This window comes from Mya arenaria, chromosome 12 (genome assembly GCF_026914265.1).
Source record: "Mya arenaria isolate MELC-2E11 chromosome 12, ASM2691426v1".
Taxonomy (NCBI): Eukaryota; Metazoa; Mollusca; class Bivalvia; order Myida; family Myidae; genus Mya; species Mya arenaria.
Window position 1 is genome coordinate 30,310,927 of NC_069133.1, and position 25,451 is coordinate 30,336,377.

General features: G+C 35.8%; 1 protein-coding gene across 1 annotated transcript in view; it reads right to left on the reverse strand.

Annotated features, from left to right (window-relative positions):
- Positions 1 to 2,185: 2,185 nt before the first annotated feature.
- Positions 2,186 to 25,451, reverse strand: part of LOC128210598 (golgin subfamily B member 1-like) — a 234,999-nt gene continuing 211,733 nt past the window's right edge. Inside the window, exons 27-35 of the mRNA XM_052914948.1 lie at positions 24,166 to 24,236; positions 19,930 to 20,472; positions 19,253 to 19,393; positions 18,788 to 18,916; positions 14,119 to 14,214; positions 13,528 to 13,689; positions 11,209 to 11,394; positions 2,989 to 3,063; positions 2,186 to 2,734 (exon numbers count right to left, since the gene is read on the reverse strand). Coding sequence (XP_052770908.1) covers positions 2,186 to 2,734; positions 2,989 to 3,063; positions 11,209 to 11,394; positions 13,528 to 13,689; positions 14,119 to 14,214; positions 18,788 to 18,916; positions 19,253 to 19,393; positions 19,930 to 20,472; positions 24,166 to 24,236 — 1,952 coding nt within the window. The remainder of the gene's footprint in view (positions 2,735 to 2,988; positions 3,064 to 11,208; positions 11,395 to 13,527; positions 13,690 to 14,118; positions 14,215 to 18,787; positions 18,917 to 19,252; positions 19,394 to 19,929; positions 20,473 to 24,165; positions 24,237 to 25,451) is intronic.

Below are 25,451 nucleotides of genomic sequence, written 5' to 3' on the forward strand. Positions count from 1 at the left end.
ATAGTCCATTCTATAAAATTCAAGCTAGTATGCAAGAGTCCATTCTGTAACGTTCAAGCTAATATAGAGTCCATTCTATAATGTTCAAGCTAGTATGCAAGAGTCCATTTTGTAATGTTCAAGCTAGTATGTAATAGTCCATTCTATAATGTTGAAGCCATTATGCAATAGTCTATTTTGTAATGTTCAAGCTAGTATGCAAGAGTGCATTCTGTAATGTTCAAGCTAGTATAGAGTCCATTCTGTAATGTTCAAGCTAGTATGCAATAGTCCATCCTGTAATATTCAAGCTAGTATACAAGAGTCCATTCTGTAATGTTCAAGCTAGTATGCAAGAGTCCATTCTGTAATGTTCAAGCTAGTATGCAAGAGTCCATTCTATAATGTTCAAGCTAGTATGCAAGAGTCCATTCTGTAATGTTCAAGCTAGTATGCAATAGTCCATTCTGTAATGTTCAAGCTAGTATGCAATAGTCCATTCTTTAATGTTCAATCTAGTATACAATAGTCCATTCTGTAATGTTCAAGCTAGTATACAAGAGTCGTATCTGTAATGTTCAAGCCAGTATGCAATAGTCCATTCTGTAATGTTCAAGCTAGTATAGAGTCCATTCTGTAATGTTCAAGCTAATATAGAGTCCATTTTGTAATGTTCAAGCTAGTATGCAAGAGTCGATTCTGTAATATTCAAGCTAGTATGCAAGAGTCCATTCTATATTGTTCAAGCTAGTATTCAAGAGTCTATTCTGTAATGTTCAAGCTAGTATGCAATAGTCTATTCTGTAATTTTCAAGCTAGTATGCAATAATCCATTCTGTAATGTTCAAGCTAGTATGCAAGAGTCTATTCTGTAATATTCAAGCTAGTATGCAAGAGTCCATTCTATATTGTTCAAGCTAGTATACAAGAGTCCATTCTGTAATGTTCAAGCCAGTATGCAATAATCCATTCTGTAATGTTCAAGCTAGTATGCAAGAGTCTATTCTGTAATGTTCAAGCTAGTATGCAAGAGTCCATTCTGTAATGTTCAAGCTAGTATGCAATATTCCATTCTGTAATGTTCAAGCTAGTATGCAAGAGTCCATTCTGTAATGTTCAAGCTAGTATAGAGTCCATTCTGTAATGTTCAAGCTATATAGAGTCCATTTTGTAATGTTCAAGCTTGTATGCAAGAGTCCATTCTATATTGTTCAAGCTAGTATACAAGAGTCTATTCTGTAATGTTCAAGCCAGTATGCAATAGTCCATTCTGTAATGTTCAAGCTAGTATGCAAGAGTTCATTCTATAATGTTCAAGCTAGTATGCAAGAATCCATTCTGTAACGTTCAAGCTAATATAGAGTCCATTCTGTAATGTTCAAGCTAGTATGCAATAGTCCATTCTATAATGTTCAAGCTAGTATGCAAGAGTCCATTCTGTAATGTTCAAGCTAGTATGCAATAGTCCATTCTGTAATGTTCAAGCTAGTATGCAATAGTCCATTCTTTAATGTTTAATCTAGTATACAATAGTCCATTCTGTAATGTTCAAGCTAGTATACAAGAGTCGTATCTGTAATGTTCAAGCCAGTATGCAATAGTCCATTCTGTAATGTTCAAGCTAGTATAGAGTCCATTCTGTAATGTTCAAGCTAATATAGAGTCCATTTTGTAATGTTCAAGCTAGTATGCAAGAGTCGATTCTGTAATATTCAAGCTAGTATGCAAGAGTCCATTCTATATTGTTCAAGCTAGTATACAAGAGTCTATTCTGTAATGTTCAAGCCAGTATGCAAGAGTCCATTCTGTAATGTTCAAGCTAGTATGCAATAATCCATTCTGTAATGTTCAAGCTAGTATGCAAGAGTCTATTCTGTAATATTCAAGCTAGTATGCAGGAGTCCATTCTATATTGTTCAAGCTAGTATACAAGAGTCTATTCTGTAATGTTCAAGCCAGTATGCAATAATCCATTCTGTAATGTTCAAGCTAGTATGCAAGAGTCTATTCTGTAATGTTCAAGCTAGTATGCAAGAGTCCATTCTGTAATGTTCAAGCTAGTATGCAATAGTCCATTCTGTAATGTTCAAGCTAGTATGCAAGAGTCCATTCTGTAATGTTCAAGCTAGTATAGAGTCCTTTCTTTAATGTTCAAGCTATATAGAGTCCATTTTGTAATGTTCAAGCTTGTATGCAAGAGTCCATTCTATATACCTTCCTTCAACGGAAGATCGAGCTTTGGGTGACCACTTTGAGAGAACATTGAAGGGTCGTAGTCTGCTACTGCAACATACCGAGTGGTTTTCAAATCAGAAGGATGATTTTGCAAGTTTCGCAAGCGCAAACGTGATGATTGTGCAAGATGTGGCGGAAGTGTTGAATGCTGAGTTGAACGGTAGTTTGCACTGCGGGAAGACATTCTAGGAACTCTGGAAGCGCTGTGATGTGCTGAGTGCGGTCTGTAAGTTTCTTTGTTACTTGAGTGCCCGTGGTAGCTGGCGCGATGTGTGGTGTTTCTATGGTGACCAATGTCAGCCGAACGGGGTCGCTGTGTGAGTGAAGGACTTGTCTCATGCAGTAACTCTGTGTCACTGACAACGGACATTCGATCTATGCTATCGTCCAGAGAATTTTGTGACAATGATCGCCCTAAGTGATTATGGTCGTGGTCAGAACAAGCCTCTAGTTCCTCCACCAGTGGTGCGCCACTCTTAAGCTTGCGCAATTCTTGTACAAGATTTTTAATCAGCATGTCCTGAAAAATTACACACATTCCAGTATAAATATTTTTAAGGGCTTTACATCAATGAAGCAAAGGTAAAGATGCCATTATCATTTCAATTGATACTCATCAAATATGTCATGGTGAAAGATTTTGCACACTATTATGCCACCAATGCTATCATAAGATTTTATCCTTTCTTTCTTTGAAAAACAGATAAGCTCAATATTCTTATCACATGAAATGAGCAATCATCTAATTTTGGCAACTGTCAATTATATAAATACCTTTTCACTGCAGAGATTGGTAAGTTGCACGATGCAAGTTCTCTGTCCGACGTTTCCTGTCTCTGGGTCTCCAACCTGAAATTAACAGACGCCAAAATGTTGATATCTTGTGATCATGTCAACATGCTAAAGAAATGGTTATCATATAATCCTAAATATGTGAATAATTATTTTTTTACAGTCACTTAATATTCTCACCAATTAACAAACATGCGCATCAAAACTCATGGAAAAATTAGTACTCATTGATTTTTCTTCAGTTTATTTCATTTTAAGTTATATTACTCCAAAATCACAAAAAAATCTTAATCATCCCAATAATGACACAAAATGGATAAATCACTATCAAAAAAGAAGCAGTCTTCTTAACAATATTGCATGCCATGCAACTGGAGCAAAAGCAGAGTAGAAGGAAACTTGACTGTAATGCCATTGTGTTAAGTAAAGATTTTAAACATCTAGTTCAATAAAATCTGCTTTCAGTTACAAAAAGTTAAGTTGTGTCTGTGAAAATGTTAATATGTTTTAAAATCTATGCATATTAAAACTGTTCCCTGCCTGAAGAATTAACTTGCCAGTGACATTAAGAAAATATTTCAATGTGTTGTTGACTGAAAAGGCTTTCCAAGGAGAACTTCATTACACACAACCACAAACATACATGTACATAATTAAACACAAGTGTGATGTAGCAATAAAAACACACTAATTATTAGTTAAAATACACGACAAACATGAACACGCAAGTCATAGGTCTTTCCCAGAGACCTTCCTACAAAAAAGAGTGCTAAAATATGCATAAAGATGAAAAGATTCCCTGGTTAATATAAGCTTCTGAAAAAGAAACATGACACAATAATAAAAACACTGTTAACCCTTTAGGTATGACGTCACCATTGCGTCATATGTAGGAATAACTTGACCCCCTTTTTATTGGCTTAAAAGGAAATTTAAAGCTTGTACTCTAAGAATATATATGTTTATCATAGTCTGCATTCACTCCAAATGCCTTTAAATGTTGTCTAAAAATAAACATTTCACATTGAATTATAGAGGAAATGATAATGGTGGTGTGTAACCTAAATTATAGGTATGACGTCACCATTGCGTCATATGTACTTCCGTTGTGTGGAAAATTCTCAAAAAAAAATAATGTTTTTATGAATGGTAGACATGTTTTCACATGCTCAATACACTGTAAATCAAAAATATCATTATTTTATACCTTGAGTATCTATTATTGCTTGATTTATCATTTAGAATAGAGATTTAAGCATAAACTGCTGCCCTATAGTTGAAAGGTCATTTTGGAAGAATGTCAATGCGGACTGTGCAATTTTTAGAGTTTGTTTTTCAAGTGGAGAGATTTTTCTTTGGAATAACTTCAGCCCCCTTTTTTATTGGCTTAAAAGGTAATTTAAAGCTTGTACTTTAAGAATATATATGTTAGTCTGCATTCGCTGGAAATGCATTTAAATGTTGTCTAAAAATAATCATTTCTTCGAAATGTCATAATTGCATTAAATCAAAAGTGTAATAAAATGCTGGGATCGATCTAAATTTTATTACCCCTATCATAAAAAAGACCCATCTGGATTAAAAAGCCGACAATTGGTGTTCTTGTGTATAATACACAGAAATATGGCAGGAATATCCGGTGTCATCCAGCAGAGATCCAGTCCAGGGTTTCTGTTTAACTTTATTACCCCCTCATAAAATTGTTTACAAAAAGAAAGCCAATAAAAGTTTTTCAGGTATGAATAAAAAGATCTAGATCATGAAACGGCTTGTACAAATGTGTTTACCTATTTAACGGCCGGAACCATGCTGGACATCTATCAGCTCCACAGAAAATTTACTCATCATTTTCTCAGCTACTAATTGTTTCTTTTGTTTGTAAACTAAATATTACCTTTAAATAAATATAATCTCTATTGATTTTAATGGTAAACTGAACTGACGTAATATATTTAATGATTTCCGTATCAATGAATTTGGGGATTTTCCATACAGTACTCGGCTCGTGGTCTTATTACGTCACAATGGGATATCACACCTGCCATTGGGAGTATAAATACCTTCTAATTTTAGCAGACGATATTTTCAAGGGAAAATCAATAAACAAAAGGTTAAACTTTACTTTTATAAACATCCGAGATATTGTTGACAAAAAGAAAGATGCAAAATTGAACAAGAGATGTTTGTCAAACATTTTGCCCCCCTTGAGCGCCATGTTGTCAGGATTATATGGACAATTGAATGAAATATGCAGGGACCAAAATGACAGCTGATTTGTTGCTGTTTTAAGATTATGACCATTAAAGTGTGAGGATAAAGTGTGTTATGACCGTCATGACCTTTGACTCTATGAACTCAAAATCCAGAGTCATCAGCTGGTCACCAGAAACCTAAATGTCAAGTTTGAAGGCCATGGGTGCAGGCATTGTCAAGTTATCACAAGACAAGTTTTTTTCGTTCAAGGTCACTGTGACCTTGAACTTTGACCCGATGACCCCTTATGATTTAAGGGGTCATCTACAAGTCAGATGCAACTCCAAGTCAAGTTTGAAGGCCATGGGTTCAGGCATTGTTGAGTTATCACTCGGACAACCTTTTACCATTCAAGATCACTGTGACCTTGACCTTTGGCTCTATGAATCCTAAAATCAATAAGGGTGATCTACTGGTCAGGCTTAACATCCATGTCAAGTTTAATGATCATAGGTTCAGGCATTGTTGAGATATCAGTGGGGGAAGATTTGTTAACTTTTTTGCGTTAAAGGTTACTGTGACATTGACCTTGGCCTGATGACCCACAAAGTCGATAAGGGTCATCTACCGAGCAGGCCCAACCTTCATGTCAAGTTTGATGACCATAGGTCCAAGAATTGTCAGTTTGCTTTCAAGGTCACTGTGACCTGACCTTTGACCCCTAAAATCAATAGGGGTCATCTACTGGTCAGGCCCAACCTCCATGTCAAGTTTGATGACCATAGGTCCAAGAATTGTCGAGTGTGCTATCAAGGTCACTGTGACCTTGACCTTTGACCCCTAAAATCAATAGGGGTCATCTACTGGTCAGGCCCAACCTCCATGTCAAGTTTAAGGGCCATGGGTGCAGGCATTGTTGAGTTATCACTTGGACAACCTTTTATCATTCAAGGTCACTGTGACCTTGACCTTTGGCCCAATGACTCCTAAAATTAATAGGGACAATCTCCTGGCCAGGCTCAACCTCAATATCAAGTTTGAGGGCCATGGGTGCAGCCATTGTCAAGTTATCACTCGGATAACCTTTTACCATTCCAGGTCACTGTGACCTTGATCTTTGGCCCAATGACCCCTTAAATCAATAGGGACCATCTTCTGGCCAGGCCCAACCTCCAAGTCAAGTTTGAGGGCCATGGGTGCAGGCATTGTCAAGTTATCACTCGGACAACCTTTTATCATTCCAGGTCACTGTGACCTTGACCTTTGGCCAGATGACCCCCAAAAACCATAGGGGTCATCTCCTGGTCAGGTCAATTCTCCAAGTCAAGTTTGAGGGCCATGGGTGCAGGCATTGTTGAGTTATCAATTGGACAACCTTTTACCATTCAAGGTCACTGTGACCTTGACCTTTGGCCCATTGAGCCCAAAAAACAATAGGGGTCAGCTACTGGTCAGGCCCAACCTCCAAGTCAAGTTTGAGGGCCATGGGTGCAGCCATTGTCAAGTTATCACTCGGATAACCTTTTACCATTCCAGGTCACTGTGACCTTGACCTTTGACCCATTGAGCCCAAAAAACAATAGGGGTCAGCTACTGGTCAGGCCCAACCTCCAAGTCAAGTTTGAGGGCCATGGGTGCAGGCATTGTCACGTTATCACTCGGATAACCTTTTACCATTCAAGGTCACTGTAACCTTGACCTTTGGCCTGATGACCCCCAAAAACAATAGGGGTCATCTACTGGTCAGGCCCAACCTCCATCTCAAGTTTGAGGGCCATGGGTGCAGGCATTGTTGAGTTATCACTCGGACAAGCTTTAAAATTATTTTACCATTAAGGTCACTGTGACCTTGACCTTTAACCCGATGACCCCCAAAATCAATAGGGGTCATCTACTGGTCAGGCCCAACCTTCATGTGAAGTTTGATGACCATACATCCAGGAATTGTTCAGTTATCACTTGGACAAGCTTTGTCTACCGACGGATCGACCGACCGACATACCGACATGCCTGTGCAAAGTAATATACCCCTCTTCTTCGAAGGGGTGCATAAATATTGAAATGACCCTATTGAAGTATTAGGGCGAAGCGTATACATCCAGTAATGGATACAGTCAGCTAGATGCCTATACATCTGCTAATGAGCTATGTCGGCCTATCTCGTATACATGTGCTAAAGGGTTAAGATGTATATCCACTAAGAAAGCAAAAAGCAATGCAAGACAACATTTAGTGGAAAGATATTATAACCACAGCTTACATGTAAAATGTAAAACCCAGACTGATGGCAATAATTTCTAGTGAGCTTTTTTAAGAGAACCACCGATTATGCAAAACAATATCCAGTGCGAGAGAGAGAGAGAGAGAGAGAGAGAGAGAGAGAGAGAGAGAGAGAGAGAGAGAGAGAGAGAGAGAGAGAGAGAGAGTTATAAAACCAAGGCTCTGTGACACATGTATGTAACTTGCCCGTCTTTGATTCATAAAGGTTCCAAGAGGTGGCTTCTTATTCAAATGATCTTTGTTTCCATGGTTACCAAACTTTCCTTGACTACCAAGGTTCAGGCTGTCGCTACCTGCTACCAATGCTGTCCCAGAATTTGAACCACTGTTGCCATGGGAAACTGCAAGTGCTTGATTGAGTTGAGTTGTATTGAAAGTGTTCAAACGTGGACTGAGGTTGCTTTGACGAAGTTTGTAGTTATCTCGGTCTATCGTGGATATTTTTTTCCGTAATTCAAATAATTCTTCAGTAAGTGATTCCACCTTTCTCATCTAAGTTGACAATACATGACAAAATAATATAAGTTGCTTACATATATTTCTTTATAATAATATATATAAATATTTATATATTTTTAACAGATAAATTACTTGGTTTGATTTTGAAAACAATCAGTTTATGTTTCATATATATCGGCAACATTTTTTTTTAATTTATGAAAACCTTAGTTTAAAGAATTACAATAGCATTCACAAGAGTGATGAATACCCCAAAATGCCACCTGGACACCGGAATGGCAAACTAGAAGTTATGTACACTGCATTTCCACTTATCATGCTTAAACAATGTTAGTTGTTTAATAAAAATTCATTGAGTAATTTAGAAGTAACGCTGCTGACAAGCATTAACAAAGAGCAACAACTATGTTAGCTAATGGTTCTTGTACACTGCAGTTCCTCTCATTATATTCTATTATTGTATGATTTTTTATTGAATTCAATCTAGTAGTTTTCAAATGATGCTCAAGACAAGAAAAAGTAACAAAAGGCAATAACTCTGTAACTAGCTGAAATGCAGTTATGGTTCCTATACACTGCACTTTCTCTTGTTACACTTTATGAAGCCCTATTGAATTCTATAAAGCAGTTTTCAAGTTACACTCCGGACAATAAAAAGCAACAACAGGCAATATTTAAATAAATTTCACTTCTCATTATGTTCTATTATTCTATGATGTTTAATTGAATTTCATCCAGTAGATATGCTCCAGACAAAAAATTAACAAAGGAGAATAACTGTAATTAGCTGAAATAGAGATATGTTTCTTGTACACTGTGCACTTCCAGTCATTATGCTCTATCATCATACGAAGTTTAATTAAATTCCATCCACTAGTTTTCAAGATATCTTCCAGATATTAAAGGAAAATTGCAACAAACTGACCAACCAACCATAGGGTGACTCCAATATACCCCTTCAAACTTTGCTTGTCAGGGGTATAATAAGTCAAATTACCCTCTCATTTAGAAGTTCCTTCATGCCTTCTAGATTTTTCTCCAAAGATTTCTTCTCAAAGTTTTTTTTCATAATCGACCAACTGATTTTGAAGCTCCAATACTTTATTCTCATTTTCTCGACATTTCTTGTTAGTTTCTTCAATTATCTTAATTTGACCTTCAAGCAAGTTCACCCTTGACCTTAATCCAGAATTTTCAATGTCAAGGTCATCATATTTCTTCTGAAGGTCATCAAACTTGTGCTGAACATTCTCCAGGTTTTTGTAGGCATCTACTAGTTTTAGGAACTAAGGAAGGGTGGGAAAATACATAATATTACGTTTATTATAAGAAAAGGTACATTGGGATAGACAAATACATAACAAACTAATGTAAAACTTTTGTCGTCATAATTGAGGTTGCCATGATAAAAAAAACCATCAGGATATATTACTGATTTGACGTCATAAATGGTAAGGGTTGAAAGTGTGATCTTTATATAGCAATCAGGGCTTCTAAAAAACGGCAATTTGCCGGTCTGGACCGATTTTGACCAAGCCAGACCGATTTCAGTTTCAAAAAGTGTAATAAAATCGGTCTGAAATATTCTCATTTTTTTTATAATTTCGGTCCAAAATGACTAGGCCAGTAAAAGTTGCAGAAATTGTAATACACAAATATTCATGGGTCATTCACACATTCAAAACTACCACCAATAGGTCATAAAAGTGTCTTAGTCACCATGTGTCACCATTGGTAGGTTGCAGGAGACACAATTAAACAAACTATGTGTTAATTGTGTGCCTGCAGCTATCCTGATTAAGTGTTAAAATCGGTCCATATTTTCACATTTCAATATGAATGTAGTATGTTGTCGTCGATCAATACATGATATATCCGTTTGTTGATTACCAAACTGTTAAATTTAAATTGTTTTTAAATTGCATATGTCATTGTTAATCCGAACCTAGTCATGTATAGGATATCAACAGCGACAGGCTTGATTAACTACATAATCTGGAAGCTGAGTGCGCCGCTTACGTCATTTTAATTCGCAGTAATGAAGAAATGGTTGTCGATATCACACTTATAGCTTGAAGCCCCGATCATAAATCTAGATATATATTATTATTTAAGAGAATCAGTTGAATGTTGACCCACTGTAAATTCATTAAGGAAATGAATCATAATACTGTTTCACTTTTTGTCGTCTGACCGCTTCCCGACAGCCACAGAACTCGATGAGAATCTCATTTAATTAAGCTTGTATCAATGGCTATCTGAATCGGCTATGCGGCTAGATCCCTAGAACCCTCTTAGGAATTGTGATATCGCGAAAAATATTGACAGAAAACACATCGCGAATTTGTGTGACATTTCTAAATAATCAGACTTTTGAACAGGCCTTTCTTTTTTCTTTTATGGGGGGGGGGGGTCGTCGGGTCCAGACCGATTATGGCCGGGTCCGGACCGATTGAGGTTCCAAAATTTTAGAAGCCCTGATAGCAATGAATATGTATTGAACACTGTTAATCTTCAAATTAGTAATTATAATATAAATAGAATATCACAACTTGCTTACAAAAATTAATAAAAACTCACCAAGGGTCATTTTTATAAATATAAGAAAAAAATTATTTGATAAATTCTGTATTGAATGACCATAAATGTTATAACATCTATTTACGTTAATGTTTTTCATGACGATGATTGGTTAGGATTTAGACTACATGAGGAAAATTGTATAGTGATAAATTCAATGATCCCAGCTTGGAGTTACCTTTTTTACAGAATCAACACTTAAAGCTAAGCAGCAGCCTAAGCCTGTTATTACTGACAATTATACATCACTATATGGCTAAAAGATATGATAGTAATTTCCAAAAGGCACAATTTTATGAAGAACATGTTAAGATTTCCACATTGTTAATGATACACACAAAACAGGTGCATAGCTTGGCAAAGTTTGTATCACAAAATATATTGAGTCAAGGGCCTCAACCAGCTTTTCCCTAAATTGTTACCCTAGTTTTGCAATATTTTTGTTATAAAAACTTATCTTTCGGTATTGCGACTGATGTTCCGCACTTGTGTAAGTCCATACCACTAGCTATTCCCGTTTACATGTACTTTTAATTATCAGCATAAAACATTATAACTATTAAACACTATAATTTTATGCATGAACATGAACATTGCTAATAAGCACTATATTTCAATTTAAAACACAAAACCTGGGTCACTAACACTTGAAAATACAAGTTCTGAAAGTTTTTTTTATAGACAACTTACCTGTCCTTTTAGCATGTGATAGTCACTGTTGACTTGTTGCATGTGTGAGTCAGTCTGTTGTAATCCCGCCACTTCAACTTCGAGTCCCCTCAAGGAATCGAGGGCCTTTTTCCGCATTTCCTCAATTGTTCGACATTCTTCCTGCCATTGCCGTAACTCTAAAAGCAGGCTGTTGGCCTCGTTGCGCTGAAATATAAAAAGAACTAGAACTCCGCGAGTCGGATGTGTCGCCTGACGAATTATTTACTGTCGACATTATAGCTGTTAGATTGGCATTTTATTCATTTATAGAAAATGATGTTGCCATTTAACTTATCTTTACTGATGACGATGCCTTGTTTTATATTTGTAAAGGGTCATGCAATGAGATGTTTTTTTAAAGCAAAACAGGAAGTTGGCCATTTTGTTGTTGTTGTTGATTAATCGAGACCCCTTGTTGTATTTTTGTAGAGGGTCACCCAAGGAAGCTTCATTCTTCAAGATATGCCCCGGACAAAACTTTAAGCATGAAAATTAACAAAGGGCAATAACTCTAAACATATAGATGCAAGAGTCACAGTTTTTGTGCACTGCACTTTCCCTCAATCAGATATACCTACGGAAGAAGCTTCAGGTTGATACCTCTTATAGTTTACGAGATATGCCACGGACAAAACCTAAGCAAGAAAATTAACAAAGGGCAATAACTCTAAAAATATGGCAGCAAGAGTTACGGTTCTTGTGCACTGCACTTGCCCTCAATGAGATCTATCTAGCTATGAAGTTTCAAGTTGATACCTCTTATATTCTTCAAGATATGCCCCGGACAAAACTTTAAGCATGAAAATTAACAAAGGGCAATAACTTTAAAACTAAGAAAGCAAGAGTTACTGTTATTGTGCACTGCACTTGCCCTCAATGAGATCTATCTAGCTATTTTATATTCTTCAAGATATGCCCCGAACAAAACTTTAAGCAAGAAAATTAACAAAGGGCAATAACTTTAAAACTGAGAAAGCAAGAGTTACGGTTCTTGTGCACTGCACTTGCCCTCAATGAGATCTATCTAGCTATTAAGTTTCAAGTTGATACCTCTTATATTCTTCAAGATATGCCCCGGACAAAACTTTAAGCATGAAAATTAACAAAGGGCAATAACTTTAAAACTAAGAAAGCAAGAGTTACGGTTCTTGTGCACTGCACTTGCCCTCAATAAGATCTATCTAGCTATGAAGTTTCAAGTTGATACCTCTTATATTCTTCAAGATATGCCCGGACAAAACTTTAAGCATGAAAATTAACAAAGGGCAATAACTTTAAAACTAAGAAAGCAAGAGTTACGGTTCTTGTGCACTGCACTTGCCCTCAATGAGATCTATCTAGCTATGAAGTTTCAAGTTGATACCTCTTATATTCTTCAAGATATGCCCGGACAAAACTTAAAGCATGAAAATTAACAAAGGGCAATAACTTTAAAACTAAGAAAGCAAGAGTTACGGTTCTTGTGCACTGCACTTGCCCTCAATGAGATCTATCTAGCTATGAAGTTTCAAGTTGATACCTCTTATATTCTTCAAGATATGCCCCGGACAAAACTTTAAGCATGAAAATTAACAAAGGGCAATAACTTTAAAACTAAGAAAGCAAGAGTTACCGTTCTTGTGCACTGCACTTGCCCTCAATGAGATCTATCTAGCTATGAAGTTTCAAGTTGATACCTCTTATATTCTTCAAGATATGCCCCGGACAAAACTTTAAGCATGAAAATTAACAAAGGGCAATAACTCTAAAAATATGGCAGCAAGAGTTACTGTTATAGTGCACTGCACTTGCCCTCCATGAGATCTATCTAGCTATGAAGTTTCAAGTTGATAACTCTTATATTCTACAAGATATGCCCCGGACAAAACTTTAAGCATGAAAAATAAGAAAGGGCAATAACTCTAAAAATATGGAAGCAAGAGCAACAGTTCTTGTGCACTGCACTTGCCCTCAATTAGATCTATCTACATATGAAATTTCAAGTTGATACCACTAATAGTTTAGGAGATATACCCCGGACAAGCGAAAATGGGACGCGGACGCCGCCGCCACCGACGCCGCCGACAAATGTAACCCCTATATGTCGTCTTTTCAGGCGACACAAAAAGCATAATGGCCCTGTCTTATCATCTAACATATCATATCATAAAACTTACCATTAATTTCTAACGCCAGCTTATCTTTTAATTGATATTCATGGTCTTATACTTGTTGAAAAATAATTGTTGACATTTCTTTCATAAAGTGTCTAATGAATTATTTATAGTAATGTATGTAGTATTTGTGAACAATTAATACCTTAGCAGCAAGTTCCCTATCTCTCTTCGCAAGTTCAGTGCTAAGTGCTGCTGGGTCATGCATGATGTTGTCAGGGTGACGACCTTTGTCTGCCAGTGTAGATACAACCTTGTTGACTTCATGTTCAATTCTCTCAATCACTTCCTTGTTATTCAGAGAATCCTGAAAATGAAATGTAACATTTTGGAAATAAGGTGATGAATTCTGGAACCAACGACAACCAATTCAATTGTATCATACAATGTTTCTTCAATACATTTTTTCTTATTTCTTTGTGGGTGGAATTGTTTATTTAAATTAGATGTTGGTACCTTCCTCTCAAGCAAGAAAATAGATCCCTGAACTTCACTTGTTTCATACAGCTTACAGTGAAGATAGATTCATTATCATCAATGCTTTAAAATGATATTCATATTGACAAATCAAAGTTATTAAAAGAAAAAAAACTTTAAGACAAAAACCATGAATTACATGTACATAAGTGACCAAAACCAACTCCTCTGATGACGACAATCAAGTGATGACAATAGCTTGTCATTTTTTTCAAAAACCAGAAGAGCTTGTAATGTCCATCATAATGCAAACATGTACCTTGTTGGCTAGTATATTTTGTATGCTGTGCAAGAAAGCCTCAAGATGGCCGTGCAGACGGGTCTTCTCTTCTAGGTCCTTTTCTAACCGGTTGATCTGAAACATACAAAAGCGTAAATCTGAGTCAGCATTAAAACTTAAGGAAACCTGGGTCAGAATGAAGCTTGATATAAATCTGGACAGAATGACAATCGATAAAAAAGTCAGAATAAAGCTTGATGAATCTTGGGTCATAATGAAGCTTGGTATAAATCTGGGTCAGAATGAAGCTTGATATAAATCTGGGTCAGAATAACACTCGATAAAAATCTGGGTCAGAATGAAGCTTGATGTAAATCTGATTCAGAATGAAGCTTAAAGTAAATCTGGGTCATAATAAAGCTTAATGTAAATCTGGGTCTAAATTGAAGGATTTTTCTTACACAAACCATTTTAGGCAAATCTATCTATAGTCAAAGTTACAAATAGTTTTTGCTTTGTAATAATGCACATAACTTTTGTATCTGTTTTCCATAACTTGTTGATGTTATCACTGCTTTCAATGGTCTAATCCATCCATCTTACTTTTTGTAACTGTAGGCATGAATATAATAAGGAAACGGCTTTTGTAAATACTAAATGTTCAAATGTTTGTACCTACTTTAAACTATACTGGGCGAGTACCTAAATTGGAACAGTACCTAAATATGGAACACCCATTATTAAAGTGTTTTTCCGATCGAGATCAGTTTATTTACGATTTTAATCAATAAAGACGCTTGCTTCAGATACAAGTTCCAAGGAACATGATTCTCCGATAAGTATTTCAAACCCTGTGATCATTTAAAGTTTTTCTTGTTCAAATGTCAATACATGGCATCTGGGGTAAAGGCTTTATGCTTGCCACAATCACAGCATATTGGTACAGCCTGTATTTTACTGAAACCATCAAATTTAACTGACAAAAATGACAAAAAAGACAAGCTGGAAATAACATAAATTAATAATTTGCTTAAACAAAACATGGAGCAATAATTTTAAAAGAATACATAAAAATAAATAACGAATTAAAACTGTTCCATATTTAGGTACTCCGAGGACGAAAATGGCAGTCCTCAACTTTGCAGTTAATAAAATACTTTTCATGCAGATTGGTAGTATCTTGAAAAATGCCATTTATATCAACCAATTGGTCTTGAATCCTAGTATGCTGATGGAAAATTTTGTAGTTGTGGTGCAAGTCTAACTAAAAATATTTCAAAAATAGTGCCGAAAGTGTACTCGCCCAGTATGCTTTTATTTCCAGGTCATAAGCTCATTGTTATGCTTTGATATGCTATGTATTTTTTTCTGTTCATGTTGGAAAATAGCTCATTGAGCTAATTTTTCTTGTCAACATATACCGGACTTTAAATAAAGATTCTTGTATCTTGCATGATATCTGGGTCAAAATGAAGCTTGGTGGCACCTGAACCAGTCTGAGGCTTTGATCTAAGACACATAAGGGGCTTTGATCAGAGGCATATTGAAGCGTGTAAGTTAAAATGTTTCCTCCAGTAAGACTTTCTGATCAACTTAATGACCTTTTAAATTCTTATTGAAACTGGGTTTATAAGGGTATAATTTAAAATGATACATGTCCTATAGTAATACTTACTTAAAATAGTTTCTTGGAGATATCATTCATTTTGATCTCAACTCTTGACTGCAACAACATTTATTGACTTTATACCCCCCCCCCCAAAAAAAAGGCCCAAGAGGGCCTATGCTCTACTGGCATGGCTCTTGTGGTCATTTTCAATCCAGAGCATGTAGGTATGAGTAATAGGCAACAAATATATAGTTCACTTTTTGTGTTTGGGTTAGCTGAAAACGCTGCACATTCAACATCTGAGGACAGAAAGTGTTGTAAGCAGAATAGTTGCATGAACTATTTTAATATGTGCCAAGTAAAGGTAATCTGAGGGTAAAAAACAGTTTTCAAGAATTAGATCGGAAACAATCTTCGGGACGTATTTTTCAAGTCTTTTTTTGCAAATAAAGGGCCGTAACTCCTAAATGACAAAAGCGATTTCCATGGCTATCGAACTTGATCAAGATATTATGGTCACAATCATGTATGTAAAGTTTGGTGAGGATTGGACACATACTTTTCAAGAATTAGATTGGAAACATATATTTTTGAAGTATTTTTGGCAAAAAAGGGCCGTAACTCCTAAATGACTAAAGCGATTTCCATGACTATCGAACTTGATCAAGATATTATGGTCACAAACATGTGTTTAAAGTTTGGTGAGGATTGGACAAACGGTTTTCAAGAATTAGATCGGAAACAATCTTCGGGACGTACGTACGTACAGACAGACAGACAGACAGACGTACGTACGGACAAGGGCAACCCTATATGCCGCCACTTTGTGGGGGCATAAAAATATTTGCTTTCAAAACTGTACTCATGGCCAAAATTTCATTTCTGAAGCTTTAAAAATAAAAAAGTTGGTCAAAAGGTCAAAGTCAAGGACATCCGAGGACAACATTGATGCTCATTTGCAAAACTGTACACATGGTCAAAATTTCATTGCTGTAGCTTTAAAAATTAAAAAGTAAGTCAAAAGGGGTGGGGCCAGCTTATTTCAAATGTTTTGCTAGACGGTCATCATATGATGCTCCACAACAAATATCAAAGGTATGGGCCTTGTGGTTTGAAACAAGAAGATTTTGAAAATCTTTCTTAATTAAGTCGCTAGGAAACTTGTGACCCCCGGGGCAGTGCCAGTTTTGACCCAAGGGGCATAATTTGAACAAACATTCACAAGCAATTGTGACTTTACATGTAAACTTGGCTAAAAATAGACTTCGCTCATGAAGACCTGGCTAAAAATAGACTTACATGTAGCTATAAATAGCATTTTTTTATACTTCAAGACCCATAATCTAGGCATGCATGAGTGGATGTGGCTGGTTTTCAAAAGGAACCGAGCTTTAATGGATATCTAAATACTGTACAAGTTTCATCGAGATACAATCAAAACTGAAGACTGTATTGTGTTCACAAGCTAGTGTTTACACAATAGCATTTTTTTATACTATCAAGGGCCATAATCTAGGCATGCATGGGTGGATCTGGCTGGTTTTCGAAAGGAACAGAGCTCTAATGGATATCTAGATACTGTACAAGTTTCATTGAGATACAATCAAAACTGAAGACTGTATCGTGTTCACAAGCAATTGTTTACAGACACACGGATGCACAGACGCACATACTACATACACATTACCATCGCATAAGCTCTAAAAATGGTGAAGAAATAGTGAAGTTGTCTTTATTTAAAGTCTTCATTCCAAGCAAAATATTAAGGTAGCATTTATATGACTAAATTTATCACTTGATATACACACACTGTATCTCCCCATATTTATGAAATCTTCCAAGTGTGTTTAATAATGCTAAAACAGGGTTATAAGAACTGCGTTTTGAGAAGGGAGGTTGTATTCGACTAGAGTGGATGTTTGTAGATTCAGATTTCACGAGGCACAAGCAGTACTAATAACCCTTTTGTTATATACATTACTGGTTAGATCACTTAAAAGTCACATGTTTTCATAATAAATGTAATTTTAACAATGCATTTTTTCTATACTAATTGAAAACTTGTATAAAAGCCATTCCACTGAATTTTTCATTTCAAACACCATTTTATATAAGCCATATTTAGGGGGTGAAAATTGAAATGCATCACTTGCGTTTAAGACACTTGCAGTCGGGAGAGAAATGATGGGAGTTTTATCAATGTGTAGATACATTATAATATGCACATTAGAGAGCATAGCCATAAATTAACTCAATATATGATTGTGTTAACCACATGCAACAAAATTCTAGACATCGACAGTCAAGATTTTAGACTCAGTTATAAAGGAAGATGATATGAAATCAAATTTATACAAAGTGAATGTGAAAATCCAAAAAAATAAATTCACAAATGATTTGTGTGAGTAACAACATCCAATAGCTTTGTTACCTTCAACTTTCGTCTATACGCTGGTCTTGTTTTCAGTATACGCTAAATAACATCACAAGTACATTTTTAGAATCCATAAAGCTACACACACACACTAGAATTTAATGAAATGGATGAGTCAGCTGTCAGTTGATGGAGTGACTATCATTTTTTCTAGTTGAGGTCCATATGACCTCACCTTACTGACCCTAAAAATAATAGGGATCACATACTGAACATGACCAATGTGCAAACAATGTTTGATGCCTCAACAACAAGTCATTTTAAATAATCAAGCAGAAACAAACAGTCGATAACAAAGGTATTCCATACGAGCCTGCCATGGATTAGAGGCAACACAATGATAGAACAAGCAAACATTTTGGTAAAAGACTCCTGGTGGGATCAAACCAGTGCAACTACTGAAGAATAGTTTTAAGGACATTAGTAGCGCTGATCATGATTTTTTTCCATTAAAAGTAACACTGTGCATTTCTTTATCATTGTTGTATAACTTTTCAATTCATCTTGCAATCAGACTGTCTTATACAAAACAAAGAATAATACACATAATTCCTTGATTAGAACTAAATAACACAGAACAATGAAATTCGATACACTATAGCAATTAATATATACAGCACATGTACAAAATTGACTCTGACTTCCAAATATAATAAAGCCAATACCTCTTCTTTAATGTGTTTGTTTTCGCGTTCTGTGAGTTCCAGTCTACGATTTGACTCGTGAACAAGAGCCTTCCATGACGTCATGTCCATTTCCCCTATCATCTCATGTGCAGAGTCGGATTCCCGTGCCTAGATCAAATGGGATTTTAAATGCTGCAGATTATTTTCATTCCCCCCATTTCTTTGATTTGTCGAATTTCACAAGGTTTGAAATTTAATAGGTTATAAATTAATTACCTAGGGGTCCAATTTGTAAAAAGTTTTAAAATTAAAAGAGTTTTAAGTAAAAGAAACTTGAAAAAAAAGCATTGATTGAAAGTTTACATGTCTGTAATCATGAAACGAATAATTGCAAACGATGTCACAAAAACAATGTAAATGATTGCGGAAGAGAAGCGCAATAGATGTAACACTAGCCGAATCATTGTCTGCAAAGAAACGAATAAGTGAACAAATGTAACTCACCGAAAGCTGTTTTTCTACATGTTGTATCCTCTCATGGAGTGTCATGGTGCTGGCTGCAATGGAGACTGAGGCTGTTCCCCGTCCACTGTCTGTGACACTGTGCACTAGGATGGGAGACCCCTCTGACCTCCTAAAAACCACCTGTGGGAAAAAATTTTTATGTACGAGTGTTTTTTTCCTTTCATTGTTTGACCTTTGTTCCCAAGTACAGTGGATGTCAATGCCAAAGTTATTAATTGTAAAGGTCTGTTTTTTGGTCATAAATGAGTAGAATGTATAAGCATTACAAGAGCACAGTAAAGCAAAACCAACACTCATATGTTCTTTGAGTTTTTACATTCAAAAAGGGGCATAAGTCAACAATTTTTTAAGCCAGACGTACGGGCCTAGCTAAAGAAGTGTGAAATGTCTCTGGCAATATGTGTGAATATCTAAATTGTTTTTAGTTCTGGCCTAGGTTAAAGTTGTTGCACGCATCCCAAGACAAAACCAAGGCTAGCAAAATACTTCTTTTCTTAAAAAATGAAGAGTAATAACATAAATTTGTCAAAGGTAATATAAGTCATAAAATATATTGGCTGGAAGAATTGTCAATAAGTACAAAATATATTATTCTGCCATTTACAAACTGCAAAAGAAGTTTAAATTATTGATTGTGTACTTATAAATACACTTACATCTTTCTGTTGGTCTGATATTTCATCATTACTATCTTGCACTGTGAGGGAATCCACGAAACTACTGTCTGCTCCTCTCATATTCCGCCCTCGTACGAACGGGGGTCCGTTCCTTGGCAGTGATGGGGCATTCTGAACCGAACTGTATAGTTCACTCTTATGTCGCAGATTAACCTCATCCAATGGTAATCCATTACCAAAGCGACAAGAATCTGTGTCATTCTGCAAGTAGTTTTGACTTTCAGTTTCCGATTGTAGAGCTACATTGAGCTCTAACTCTTCATCTTTACCATGGGACCGATTAAGATGAATAGCATGTGGATCGGGCTTTTTGGCATAAAGGCTTGTTGCCTTGCCAACGCTGATCCACTGCTCGCCTCCCCTGCGTGCAGCCTCCATACGGGCTTCAATCTCGTGCCAATGTTTGTCTTCATTGTTCCCCATGCTAGGCAAGTGCAAACTCCCCAGCAAGTCATCGAGGAGTGCATCACGAGAAAGGCCACGTCCTGGTGGTCTGCTGTTTTGTAAGCTGCCGGCGGAAGTCTGAAATAAAGTTCATGAAATATGAAACATTGCATAAACATACATTTTTGTATTTTAAGGATATCTGATAAAAAATATTCATTATAAGATGACCCTATATCGCTCACTTGATTAAAATTACCAACAAGTCATTGGTCTTCAAGGATGTTGCTGCTTGGTATAAAGTGGTTGCAGAATAATTTGATGGTTGATATGGAGGTTGGTCCTTGTAAAGGGAAATCAATAGTATTTCTACTATAGTCAAAACAATGTTAGCTGGTTGTTCCCAGGAAAAATGAATGTATTTTATGGCAATGAAAGCCAACTAGTGCTATGGAAGTCAATGGTTGCAAAGGACTTCATTGGTTGATATGGATGTAAGTAGTTGCTAAAGAAGAAGTTGATTGCTAAAAAGTTCATAGGTTGCTAAGGAAGTCATTCATGACAAAGGCAGTAAGTGGTTTCTAAGGAAGTAATTGGCTGCTAAGGATGTCAATGGTTGCTATGGAAGTCATTGGTTGATAAAGAAATCATCGGTTGCTTATAATGAAGGTAGTTCCTAAGGTGATCATTGGTTGTAAAGAAAATCATTGGTATCTAAACAAGAGGCCCTAGATAGCCTATGCTCTACTGGCATGGCTCTTGTGATCATTTTCAATTAAAGCATGTACGTATGAGAAATGGCAAAAAATATATAGTCCACTTTTTGTGTTTGGGTTAGCTGAAAACACTGCACGTTCAACATCTGAGGACAGAAAGTGTTGTAAGCAGATTAGTTGCATGAACTATTTTAATATGTGCCAAGTGAAGGTAATCTGAGGGTAAAAAGTATTTGCTTTCAAAACTGAACTTAATATTCAAAATTTCATTTCTGTAGCTTTAAAAAAAAAGTATTTGGCCAGTAGAGCTAAAAAGTAATTTATTTCTCGGGAAGCTATTAGTTGCTATGGATTAAGGTAGTTGGTAAGAATGTCATTGGTTGCTACAGAAGCCCTTGGTAGTTAAGGAAGAAAGTAGTTACTTAGGAAGTAATTGATTGCCAAGAAAGTCATATCTTGTTAAGGAAGCCATTGGTTGCTACATATCAAGGAAGTTGCTAAGAAGGAAGTGGTGGCTTGGGAAGTGGTTCCTAAGAAAGACATTTTTTGCTTAGCAAGCAAGTGGAATCTAGTGAATAATCTGGGTGCTAAGGTAGTCAATGGTTGCTTAGGAAGTCGTTGGTTACTAAGATGGTCATTGGATGCTAAGAAAGTTTTTGGTTGTTCAGGAAGTCATTGGTGGCTAACACAGTGAGTGTTTTTTAAGCCAGTAATTGGTTTATAGGATAGTCAATGGTTAGTAAGTAAGTCATTGGTTGAATTGGAAGTGATTAGTTGCTAGAGATGTAGGTAGTTGCTATGGATTGTTAAAGGTTGCTAAGGAGGTCATTGGTTGCTAAGAATGTCATTAGTTCCTAAGGATCTCGTTGGTTGTTACGAATGAAGGCAGATGGTAAGGAAATCATGGTTGCAAAGAAAGTCCTTAGCTGCTTAGAATGTTAAGTGGTTGCTAAGGAAGTCATTGGTTGCTAAGAAAGTCATAGGCTGCTAAGGAGGGCATTGGTTTTTAAGAAGTAAATAGGTGCTCAGGAATTATCTGGTTTTCTAAATAACCATTGGTTGCTAAGGAAGTAACTGGTTGCTGTGAATATAGGTAGTTGCTCAGGTTGTCATAGGCTACTAAGGGAGTCATCACTTGCTTAGAAAGTTATAAGTTGCAAAGGTAGTAATTGGTTGGTATGGATGTAAGTAGTTGCTTAGGATGAAACGGGATGCTAAGAAAGTCATTTGTTGCCATCCTTAGTCATTTGTGTCCAAAGAAGTAAGTGGTCACTAAGTATTAGAAAACAGGTTGTCAAGGAAGTCATTGTTTGCTCAGTAAGTAAGTGATTACTATATAAGTCAAATAAATCATTGGTTGCTAAGGAAATCATTTATTGCTAAGGTGGCCACTGCTTGTGAGGGAAGAAAAAGGTTGCTTAGGAAGTAAATGGTTACTAAGGAAATCATTGATGGATAAGGAAGTCATTGTTTGCTATGGAAGGCATTAGTTGCTAAGGAAGTCATTGGTTGCTATGGATGTAACTAGTTACTAGCTACTACATGAGGCTAGATACCAAATATCAAGGTTCTGGGCCTTGCTATTTCAGAGGTGTAGATTTTCAATTTGAACAGTTTTGGTAAAATATCACTACATGAGACTATATACCAAATATCAATGGTCTGGGCCACGTGTTTTTGAAAAGAGAACTCAAGGGTTGGGTGGGGCTTGCTTTGATAAAGGAATATAATTTGAACAATCTTGGTAAAAGACAACTACATGTGGCTACATACCAAATTTCAACTGTCTCAGAGAAGAAGAATTTTCAAAGATTTTACTATATACATTTAAGCATCCCTAATTGGAGCACCATTTAATTGAAATTATCGCTTTTTCGAAAACAATTTTGGCCCCGATTTCATTCCTTCTTTGTTCAACTAAATTTTTCGAAATAATCATTATTTTGAAGTAAAAATTACTGTCCCAATTAGGTATTTCACACCTATCAATCCATTTTTCGAATTTGATCATCTCAGAGTTTTTCACACCATACTGCGATAGCACTCGGGCATTGGCTTGTAGTGATAATAAAACACAACTACTGTTTGTTAAAGAATGACATTGAGTGTGAGAAAAATTATATACACTAATAATTAAAAAATGATAACAGAAATCAACAAAAACACAGAAATTATGGAGACATTTTCTGTTGGTTATAAGATTGTTTTAATAAATAAAGTATAAAAGAAGTATAATAACAAATTATCTGCCATTTATTAAACAATATTATTAACTGACATTGCAATCTTCACAACTAAATATTTTTCCCGAAGGATTTCGAATAAACGGTGCTTAATTGTAAGTAAATAGAAAATCTGAGACCCCAAGGGCAGAGCCAGCCTTGACCCCAGGGGCAATATTTTTTAAATTTTGGTGGAGGACCACTATATAGTAACGTAAGGCTACATACCAAATATTGATGTGGTTTCATAAAAAAATGTTTTCAAAATAATACTATATATAAGTGTATAGAAAAGCTTGCACCCCAAGGGCAGGGCCAGCTTCAACCCAAGGAACATAATTTAAACAATATTGGTGAAGGGTCACTAAATGAGACTACATACCAAATATCAAAAGATTGGGATTTGCTCTTTCAGAGAAAAAGATTTACAAAGCTATATAAATATATAGATTATAGTCAAAGTCTTAAGCAAACCAACATGGCTGGAAAGAATTCAATAAAGGGCCTACTACCTTATGAAAATATCTGTGAAATTATTTCAAAATCTTGCCAGCTGTTTCTGAGGATAAGTTATCCCAACAGTTACAAAGTGAAAAATAGCCTGGCCCCCTGTCAGGAAAGTTTTACATAAACCAACATGGCTTGAAGGAGTTTGATAATGGCAACCAGAATTTTACATGGACTCATTTATTTTGAGGAATCATGAAGAGCAACATCCAAGGAACAATCCTCTGAAATTTCGTTGCAACAGTACTGGCCTAGTGGTTAAGAAGGAGAACTTGTTTGAAGGAAAATGTTGTTGACGGCCGACGCCATCCCCCTATTACAAGTGCTCACCCTTAAAGTATATACAGGTTTACCATTCATGCCCTTTTATCTGCCATATTCCATACCTGAGCCATTGTCTCCTCAAAAACAGTCTCCTGTCCTTGAGACTGGCCACTTCCTGGCTTCGGCAACTCAACTGGAATAAATAGTGTCATTTTTCTAATGTATAATACAGAACTCCCACTTTCCTTTGTAACTCTAACTTTGTTTCAAAAAGTATTTTATCCATTACACATAGTTAATAAATTACAATTATTAGTATATAAAGCAATATATTATTTTTAGCAGTATGAAAGGCATGTGATATGCAATTTTTGTAGTGACGTTGTGAGCGCTAAATTTAGACAATTTCCAAATTAATCATTAAGGAAGTCACTGAAAATATGCCTGAAGAAGTTCAATTAAGTCATTAATTAGTTTTATTCAGTAAGTAAATAAGCTGGTTTGGGCATATAAATAACTGCTTTAAAAAAGACATTGGCAAACACCAGGGAAGTTGGTATTTATTTTCGCGTTACTCAAGTTGCCCTTTGGGTGGATCTTGGAGCAGTGAGACATCCCTGCAAGTCTTCAATTTTTTTTATTTGCCTTCATGCATTATTAAAATTCACAGATTTATTATGCTATGACATCATTAAATGCAATTTCCTTTGATGTCCCCCTGCCCAACAACAAACTATCACTGACTTTGTAGTAGTAATATTAAGAATTATCAATACACTTAGTGTTCAAAATTTCATTTTGTTCAATCAGATTGCAATATTTTTCAAATTTGCCATACATTTTCTTAAATGCTTGGCCTGACAATGTTTAAATTGATAAATGAATATAAACAAACACTATCCTATACATAAAAGACCATGATAACTATGGTTCTTGAATATAAACATTTAAATACAAACTTTTTTCAATAATTTTTTAACCCCCAATAACAATCTCAGTAACTCTTTTCAGTTACCTCTTACAAACTCTGTAGAGTGTGTTTTGTGGTATATTTTGAAGTATTCTTCTTCTCAAGTCACATGCACTATCATTTCATATATCATCCATAAATTTACCATATGTTAGAGACCATTTCATATCAGTCATGATTTTCCAATAAATGTGTGCTTAAAAAAGCCAATACTCCTGTTGTCTTAACTCAGTTTATATATAGAATGTGAGGGATATCAATCAGAAATCAATAATTGTCTTGTGCTCTTTAAAGTGCAAATGATTTGATTAGGTTTTGATAGAGAAGAGTGCTTATATATCAGGTGGACAATGTTGTCTACATGGTTCTCTTAGATGCATCAAAGAACTGAAGTCATTAAAAGACTCCCAGAGACCGTTGTACCTGAACCAAAAATCA